Here is a 10,000-nt window from a genome sequence, read left to right as displayed (position 1 = left end):
TGAAAGTGGAAAAGTGTCTAAAATATACGTGATCCAGTCATTGTTCTAAATTAATTATATTTTTTGCCATTGAATTACCCTGGTATTGTATTGTATGGACATACATGTATATTGTTACGGTTTGGACGCTGGGACTTTCTTATAGGTTAATATCCATTTACACCAATAATAAGAGCGACAGGAAATGTTTATAAAGCCTTGATTAGGATATATTGGAATTCAGTGTGGCCTTTAATCTGTGATCTCGTTCTCCAACTTTGCAGCTTGTAACACGTATATGTTGTAACGACAGTGAGATGCTCAAGTGTTTGCTTCTATGGCATTCTTAAAGATAATCATTTTAACATATTCTAATAGTTGATACACATACACATTAGTACTTAAATAAAAGTTCGAAAGTACCAAATGTCTTTATCCTTCCATTGTGTACATTCCGTCACCGTTTCTGTCAAAACCGTTTCATTTCTGTTTTTGTTAAATGGTCCAAATTTACATCTTTTGAATACACTTCCCAATCGCTTGAGGTCATATATCAGCTAAAAAACAAATGCCAGTTCTAGATTCAATAATGAATTCCCCTAAAGTTTAAGTTAACACATAACAAACCCAACGTATTTGAGTGTATTGACAGGCATGGTCAATGTCAACTACAGCGAATCAAATTTGGCATACAATCTCATTCTAATCGTTGATGATCGAACATGTAATGTAACTGTCAGCTGTCATTCCGTCAAGTCATCAATGCGGACACGCTGGTGGCACGGACCTATATATAGAAGTCCGTGCTGATGGTGATCACGACGTAACAGCTGATCGTGCAGCAGCTCAGTAACAGAACCAGGCACAACATCCGGGCACTATAACCGTCGTCACGCCGAAGGCCCCTATTGATACAATGAGTGAAGCCGACTCACTCACTCACTCACTCAGGACGTTTGTGATGATCATGAAAGTTGGTACCCTCCTTCAAGAACTATAGCCGTGTTTCACAACTGATATCAGTATTGCGGTATGTTCGAACTGGCTTAGATACTGTGACTTCTTGTCCTTGTTTAGATAAAATGGTAAACCTACAAAATAAACCTGCATGATTGCGATTTATCATAATGGCTTCTGGGCTTTTTATCATGACATTGTCCATGTGAACAGGTGTGTACTGATTTCTTCTATTAATATTAAAGTCATTAGCCGCAACCTTTGATGATTTTACTGTAAGAAAATATCACAAAGTCAGGAGGTGATGTGGAATTAGGTTTAACACGTCGCATCCACGATTATTTCACTTATATAGCGACGTGCATGCACGTGTGTGTGTGGCTGCTTGTACTAGTCCGGGCTGATGCCGATTTATAGTGCTAGCTCACTGAGATACCATGCCGCAGTTTAACATGAATACCCCACTCAGACACAGTATTATGACTCCGAGTCGACCAGTCCTTGTTTTAGCCCCTTAATGCCGAGCGCCAGACAGGGTAACAACAAGTACCATCTTTTAACGTCTTTTGGTATGACGCGGCCTGGGATCGAACCCCGGACCTTCTCCGGGCGGACGCTCTACCACTAGACAACGGAGGCGGTCACACAGTCTGGACATTTCAACACTAAGAATTGCACAATAGGAACAATTTTGTAATAACATATAAAAGTCAAATCTGATTGAAACATTTGGCAAGAAAGCAACCTGAAACGTAATGGCTGATCGTAAGCGGGACCACGTTACTTGTACGTATTCTAGTGAGTGAGTATAGTTTTACGCCGCTTTTAGCAATATTCCAGCAATATCACGGCGGGGGACACCAGAAATGGGCTTCACACATTGTACCCATGTCGGGAATCGAACCCGGGTCTTCGGCGTGACGAGCCAACGCTTTAACCACTAGGCTACCCGACCGCCCCGTACGTATTCTATCTTTGTGCTGTATATTTAGGTACGTTATACGCAATGCATACTCTTTGAAACTGTATGGTTTCAGATATCCGCACGAATAGACACATTTGAGAATGTCTTTCATATTCTATGCATATTTAAGCTCAAGAAGATCGTAATCAATACAACCTCAGCAACCATTTTCTTCGTTTCTTAATTAGACAATGATTTAACAGCTCACTGTACACGTCTCGTAATTACAATATGAATATTGAAAGATCGTTGATTGACCGAGATATATCCATCCTTGCAACGGTTCCAGTTTTTAACTTAAATAAGTTCCGAAAGAATCCATTTATTGATTCTGTTGTTATGTTTATCTGCAACTATTGACGGCTACATACGTCACACATCTTAAGGATCACACAGGCATGACTGCGTGGCATGGACTTGTTTTGTAAACAAACTTCTGCTGGGATCTAGCATTGTTCGTTATTTATGCGAGACAAGAACCGTCACTAATGGCAGAGAACGGCCCACTGGTCTGAGGAATGAGTATAGGAGTATAGGAATCAATATATCCAGATTTCAACACTGTGGCTGTTTAGTGCCCAGGGTGCCGTTGTACAAAGCGATCTTAGCGCTAACGCCCATACCTTATTATAGACTTCAATTCAATTCAATTCAATACAAAGTTGTTTGTTTGTGCCTCACCATTTGTACATAAAGAAGATAAAACTCAGCGGAGCATGGTACATTGAAACACATTTACAAACGCTACCCTATATCATCGATCCCAATTGCGTGGATCGATGCTCATGATATCAATCACTGGATTGTCTGGTCCAGATTTGATTATTTACAGACCGCCGTCATATAGCTGGAATATTGCTGAGAGCGGCGTTAAACAACAAACCAACCAACCAACAACAAACGCCACCCAAACGGGTTAAGAGAGAGTGAAAAATGAAGAATAGTTCTTATTAAAAACATTAAACTTACATTCACATAAGGTATATAATATATGAGTATATATACATAACTTAGCGTAATATACACCATTGAGAAGGAACAGGTACAATAAATAAATACATAAAGTAAATAAATGCGACTGTCTAAGCTAAGATTGTTTGTACAACGCCGCCCTAGTCCCCGTTCCACAATGCGATGTCAACTCTAATGGCTGTCGAACGTCCACGTAAAGGTATAGGAGTTGCTATGGACGTAGTCCGATGGCGGGCACGTATTATGCGACGTGGCGTGTTGTTGGTGATGCGCCTGGAGGGCGAGTGTTTGTTCTCTCTGTCTCTTAAACTGTCCAGAGAAAAATAACGGCTTCTGCATCTGTAAACATCGCATCGATAATACTATCCGTCATATGATAGATGTAATTTTTCATTTAAAGGTAGGTCGGTTCAAATTCTGAATTTGCGGGTGCAGATGCGGGTGTGGGTAGGTTGGCGTGGGCGTGGGCGTGGGCGTGGGCGTGGGCGTGGGCGTGGGCGTGGGACAATTCAGATGATAAATGGTGGGGGAAACTTCGTCGGTATTTCAGTAATACAAAATATATTATTTTGGTCTGGTCATTTGGGTTCCTATCCTATGAACATCACCACCCCACCCTCCTCTAGACCCATAACTGTGTATAAAGTGCTTTTTGTGGTAAATAAATATCATCTTGGTATAACCCAACTCTTCCCTTTTCGCACCAGTGAACGTTGTACCCCAGCGGTATAGCTGCAAACATGTGGAGCCATAATAGGTAATCACAACACGTCGATTAACACTGCTACCGGGGATTCGTGGTTAATCAGCCTGAGATTCAACTGAGATCAATAGCGACGCCTCCAGGGACTAGGCCGACGTATGCATACCACAACATATCCACGACCTTTTCCACTGCGGCATATATTAGATGACAATCAATCGATGATCGCGCACGTCTTTATCAGGAAATGCTTTCAATCTGAAGCCCTGGGGTGAGTGAGTGAGTTGGGTTTTACACCGCGATTAGCAATATTCCAGCAATATCACGGCTGGGGACATAAGAAATGGGCTACACACAATGCACCCATGTCGGGAATCGAACCCGGATCTTTGGCGTAACGCTTTAACCACTGGGCTACCCCACCGCCCCTGAAGCCGATGGTCGTGTTTGTTACCATAGTAACAGTACAGGTAGCCTCGCGTGTCGTCGTGGTAAAGTGTATCGATATAAGAATGACATGTCTTTGGATATATGAAACTGTAAAACATCGCAACATGACAGTTCACGGTTTAATTATGATCCTGTGAATTTGACGTCAATTTGACGTCACAAATTTGTGTTTACCTGAAATGATAGCACTCTCAAATCTATGTGCGGTATTCACACTTTCTCCAAGGTTCGCTGACTTCCCTAGGCACACCCGCAGAACCCGTTTAACTATACTTCTCACTGAATACGTCACAGAAATGTAATTCAATAGAATCAATACTGTCAGGGTCGAACGCTCCGCTGCTATCATTGGACGCTCATGTCTTATGTATGTTCACGGCTGTACACTTCTGTAGGTTCATCACGTGCTTCTTAATATCTGCCGATTCATCAAGGTCACAGTTGTTTCACTATACTGGTGTCGATATAAACGTCCACATAGGCACGTGCTGACTCAAAGTAGCATTAAACAAGTAAAACCCATCCTGGACCCGATATACCTGTACCTGCATATACCGGCATACACCCGCATATACCGGCATACACCCGCATATACCGGCATACACCTGCATATACCTGCATATACCAGCATACACCTGCATATGCCAGCATACACCTGCATTTACCGGCATACACCAGCATATACCAGCATACACCTGCATATGCCAGCATATACCGGCATATGCCAGCATACACCTGCATTTACCGGCATACACCTGCATATACCAGCATACACCTGCATATACCAGCATACACCCGCATATGCCAGCATACACCTGCATATACCGGCATACACCCGGATATACGGCATAAACCTGCATATACCGGCTCACACCCGCATATACCGGTGTACACCCGCATATACCGGCATACACCCGCATATACCAGAATACACCTGCATATACCAGCATATACCGGCGACATGCGCTAATCACATTGACGTGTGCACAGTGATACGGAATTCGACAAATTCCCATTTTATATAATATTACTTTACTGGTTGAGTGGAATTTATTCCATGAATTCATATGTGTTATTGGTTTTAAATAAGACTTGACGCCTCAGTGCATCTTGCCGTCTCTCGGTTGGTAAATAAGTACAATTTTAAAACACCTGTGAGAAATTCATTTACAGGTTGTCCATGTTATTGCGGGAGTTGCGGTATTGTTGATGCATGGTGTGTTCTACTGATGTGGACTGGATGCAGCTTATCACATGATCAGAGTTTAATGCTCACAGCTGTTTGTCAGACACAAATCGTTACATGCCAGATACGGATTTCATAACTGAGAGGTTTTGCCGTTGTACGTTGTGTTTCACATCTATTCAGTACCTTTCTATATTAATACTTATTTACAATAATTTTAAAACATAATCTAAACAATGAAGAATCTATATATTGCACTATGTCTTTCGAAGGCAGCGACCACGCATTGACGTTTTATCAGAGTTCCATTTTTATGATGCTAACAATAACAAAATATAGTCACTGTGATAATACCTTTGAAAATTATTACAATTTCCTTTCGATTTAGAACATACTCTCCGCTATAATAACTGTAAAAATACACGGAAAATAGGGCGGATCTGCAACGCAGTCATGTTGTGTCATGCATGAAATCGATAGACCTGATTCAGCATGTTTACGGTTACCTCCCTTATATAAACAGCCGCATGTTACTCAGGCCGTAGATCGTCACCCGTGTCCTCTGTACGTATTTGACTTCCAGTCAACAGACACAAACATTGTAAAACTGCGGCGGGAAGGTTATAAACATGAGCGGAAAATACGACCTCGCTGAGCTTTTTGGGACGAATGTACTTGACCAGCATAAGAACAAAGTAGACGTGTCATTCTTCACTGGCGAGGGGAAATACGTTGGTAAGTAACGATCTTCATTCTAGGGCTCAATACTTGTCGCTCTCGCTCTATCCTCGCGAGTTTTGACAAGACAGCTGTGTCACACTATGTTTGTGTTTAATGTTATAAGTTATCTATGATCATAAACGTGGAGAAGGAGAATGTAGAATGCAATGTGAATGTGATTTAAAGAATTGATGGTTAATCATAGAACGTGTCAGCTGTGACGATGTGTACAGTGGAGCATTGCTGACACAGGTAATACACTATGTATTTATGTGTGTGTGTGTGTATGTATGTGTGTGTGTGTGTGTGTGTGTGTGTGTGTGTGTGTGTGTGTGTGTGTGTGTGTGTGTGTGTCTCTCTCTCTCTCTCTCCGTCCGGTGTGTGTGTGTGTGTGTGTGTGTGTGTGTGTGTGTGTGTGTGTGTGTGTGTGTCCGGTGTGTGTGTGTGTGTGTGTCCGGTGTGTGCGTGTGTGTGTGTCCTGTGTGTGTGTGTGTGTGTATTATGGATGGATGGATGGATGTGGGTAGGTTTGTCTTTATAAGACATCCAGTGATTGATATATAAACATCATATCCACGCAATTGGGATATACGATGACATGCATCAACCAAGTCAGTGAGCCTGACCACGTGATCCCGTGATATAGTCGCCTAACGTGATCGGGTGGTCAGGCTCGCTGACTTGGTTGGTGCATGTCATCGTATCCCGATTGCATGGATATATGCTCCTGATGTCAATCACTGAATCGTCTGGTCCAGACTCAGTTTTTTACAGACCGCCGTCATATAGCTGGAATATTGCTGAGTTCGGCCTTAAACAACAAAGAAACAAACAAACCCCCGCCATCGGGGTAGGATGACACGCAATTAACCAAGTCCAAGCAATCCCGTTAATCCCCTCTACTATAGTACCTTTCTCACCCGGAGTCGCCTTCCAATGATTCGACAATCCAGACATTGGATAGATAGATTCGAACTACTAGGTATTGTAGAGTTAAGATTAACTGGTCAAGGTTTCAAATAGTTCTGAATTTGTTTTTAACCGATGGTTCTACAAATGCTGTCGTGGTGTATCCGGCGTCATGTCTGCAGAACATGTCTGCATCATGTAAGGGATGGCGGGGTAGCCTAGTGGTTAAAGTGTTCGCTCGTACTTCAGAAAACCCGGGTTCGAATCTAATGTGTGATGTGCCCGGAAACATCTTAATATAGAGGCATGGAATCTTATTCAATCGGTATTGAAAGAAATATCATTCCAATTTCCTTAAAGCATGTCATATTACAGTTGAGTGAGTGAGTGAGTGAGTGATTGAGTGAGTGAGTTGGGTTTAACGCCGCTTTTAACAGTATTCCAGTAACATCGCGGCGTGTCAGCTTAATGTGGGAGGAAAGCCCGAAGTGATGCAGCTCTCAGAGGTGTACCACTTCGGTGAAACCCACGAGCACAGGTATGGTGCTGACAAACCTAGAAACATAATCGGGGCGAACCGGGATTCGAACCCACAGTCATAGTTTCTGGTCTGCCCAAGGGACGCAACTCTGCACAGCGAATCGCGGCGCCTGCCTTAGACGACAGGGCCACCCGTGCCCCCTACTACAGTTGACAAACTGGCATGCCCTAACAGATGAACTCTATGTCATTTCATACTGATAACACGAGAATTGCCTTGTCTTATCACAGTCATGTATATCAACTAATTTCCTTGTTTGGGAAAAGCCATGGCTGACTGACACGCAGTGTCGGGGTTGTGTTGACCCGTAAGCCGTTCAGTCAGCATCAGTGCTTATATATCAAGCAGACTTTGTTTGAACAATAAATAAACCGGTTATTGTGCGTGTAAGGGAATTAGTCCATGAAGCTACTTACCTCATTCACCCTTGTCGTCATGGTAACGCATAACGCATGTTCAGCGTGAGAGCGTCGAGGTGAGGTGAAATGGGGTTTAACGTCGCGTCCAAGATTATTGCACTTATATAGCGACGTGCATGTACGTGTGTGTGTTTGTGTGGCTGCTTGTACTAGTCCGGACTGATGCCGATTTATAGTGCTAGCTTACTGAGACATCATGCCGCAGTTTAACATGAATACCCCACTCAGACACCGTATACTGACTCCGAGCCGACCAGTCCTTGTTTTAGCCCCTTAATGCCGAGCGCCAGACAGGGTAACAACAAGTACCATCTTTTAACGTCTTTTGGTATGACGCGGTCGGGGATCGAACCCCGGACCTTCCGCTCTCTGGGCGGCGTGAGAGCGGACAAGAGGCTACGATATGGTGATGTTTATAGTGTAAGCGATTTGTGAACTATCATTCGGCGAATACCCGCAGCATTAATACGGATTTACTTCCAAGGAAAGGCGAGGGCAATATTCAAACGTGAAGAATAACCGTTATGAATGCGGACACCCATCGCTGATAAAACAACTGTAGTAATATGCAATTGTTATACCTCCGTACCACGTGACGAAACAATACATTTCAATGTCGACCCCTAAATCATGTGACTGGCACTGACCGAGAATATTGACTCGTCACATGATCAGTATTGACCTGTCGCGTGATGAATGTTCACTCGTTTACTACAAAACAAGATGGCGTCTCGTACGCTTTGCAGCTGAGCTAACATTTTTTCGCTTCACGGGCCCTATGCTTGTCGTAAGAGGCGACTAACGGGATCGGGTGGTCAGGCTCGCTAACTTGGTTGATGCATGTCATCGTATCCAAATTGCGTGGAATATTTCTGAGTGCGGCGTTAAACAACAAATAAACAAACAGTGATTCAAAGAGCTAGCTGCAGTTTGAAATCCACGGCAGAATGACTTTCATATAAATAAATCAATAAATAAGTGATTGCCTAAGCTATCTGTCTATTTTTGTAATTTTATTTTAACCGAACTTGTGTGTGCTGGAATAAAACCGCCAAACATAAAATTAAAAAAGTGTGCCCTAAGTAACTGTAATGAAACAGAGGATGGATTCTAAGATTTAAACTTTAGGCCCTAAAGTTAATTTCGGTATAACAACGAAGTCAATATGCGAAAACAAGGACCCTCGGACCCGACCCCTTCGGAGGTCTGACCACCTCAAGAGTCGGGCCCGAGGGTCCTTGTTGACCTCGTCACGATTAACTATTTGTATGATATTGACAGCCAACTCACCCTGAGACTCGTTGTCATGGGTTACCCGGCAGTGCTTCCGTCGTCGCTTAAGTAGTTTGCCTTTGGCGAGTGACGAAATGGGGGAAATTTGTTTGTAATATTTAGTTGGGTGGGAATGTTTTTCAGTATATTTTATTCCACCACACAAACTCAAATGGAAATATATAACTCGTCTCGTCATTTTCGTCATCCCACGAAGGTGGATGTGTGACGCGATACAGCGTTCGTCTCGCAGTGGACCCGGTTCGATTCACCGCATATACACATTGTGTGAACCTATGTCCTACGCCGGGATACATATATGGTTGTTGTTGGTTTGTTGATTAACGACGCACTCAGCAATATTCCAGCTATATGACGGCGGCCTGTAAATAATAAAGTCTGGACAAGACAATCCAGTGATCGATATTGTGAGCACGTCGTCAGGGTACGAGTACACGATATCAACCCAGTCACCCAGCAAGACCACCCGACCCTCCCACGACCAACATGTAACGCTGTAATACTGATAAATAATACCGGATAAAACCAAGCTCGCTTTCATGTAGTTTTTACCTTTCATGTTACCTTCATAAATCACATTAGGGCATTTCCAACGAAAACAATACGAACAGAAAGCAATGTAAACTGATCAATAAGATTAAAACTCTGAGTAACCTGACTCTCTGAGTAAACCAAATGTTTTCCGTATGTTTGTTTGTTTGTTTTCCCAATGGATGTCCGTATACAGGGCACACTCTTTCATTTGCATTGTCAATATACATCGACTTCCCGTGAAGCCTCTGTTTGTATTGTTTATATACGGGTGGCGTGTCAGTGAAGGTTGTTATACGCCGTGGCCGACCGTATTCCAGCTATATCATAATTAAATAATTAATTAAATCTGAACCAGGCCATTCCTTTGTCTGAA

General features: G+C 42.9%; 1 protein-coding gene across 1 annotated transcript in view; it reads left to right on the top strand.

Moving 5' to 3' along the window:
- The first annotated feature begins 5,729 nt into the window (after positions 1 to 5,729).
- LOC124110849 (nucleoredoxin-like) overlaps positions 5,730 to 10,000 on the top strand; it is an 8,873-nt gene continuing 4,602 nt past the window's right edge. Inside the window, exon 1 of the mRNA XM_046470305.2 lies at positions 5,730 to 5,946. Within this exon, the coding sequence (XP_046326261.1) occupies positions 5,841 to 5,946 (106 nt within the window). The 5' untranslated portion in view covers positions 5,730 to 5,840. The remainder of the gene's footprint in view (positions 5,947 to 10,000) is intronic.

The sequence above is a fragment of the Haliotis rufescens genome, unplaced genomic scaffold, assembly GCF_023055435.1.
Source record: "Haliotis rufescens isolate VD_foot unplaced genomic scaffold, xgHalRufe1.0.p SCAF_62, whole genome shotgun sequence".
Classification (NCBI taxonomy): Eukaryota; Metazoa; Mollusca; class Gastropoda; order Lepetellida; family Haliotidae; genus Haliotis; species Haliotis rufescens.
The sequence above is the reverse complement of the archived record's forward strand: the minus strand, read 5'-3'. Positions and strand labels throughout refer to the sequence as shown.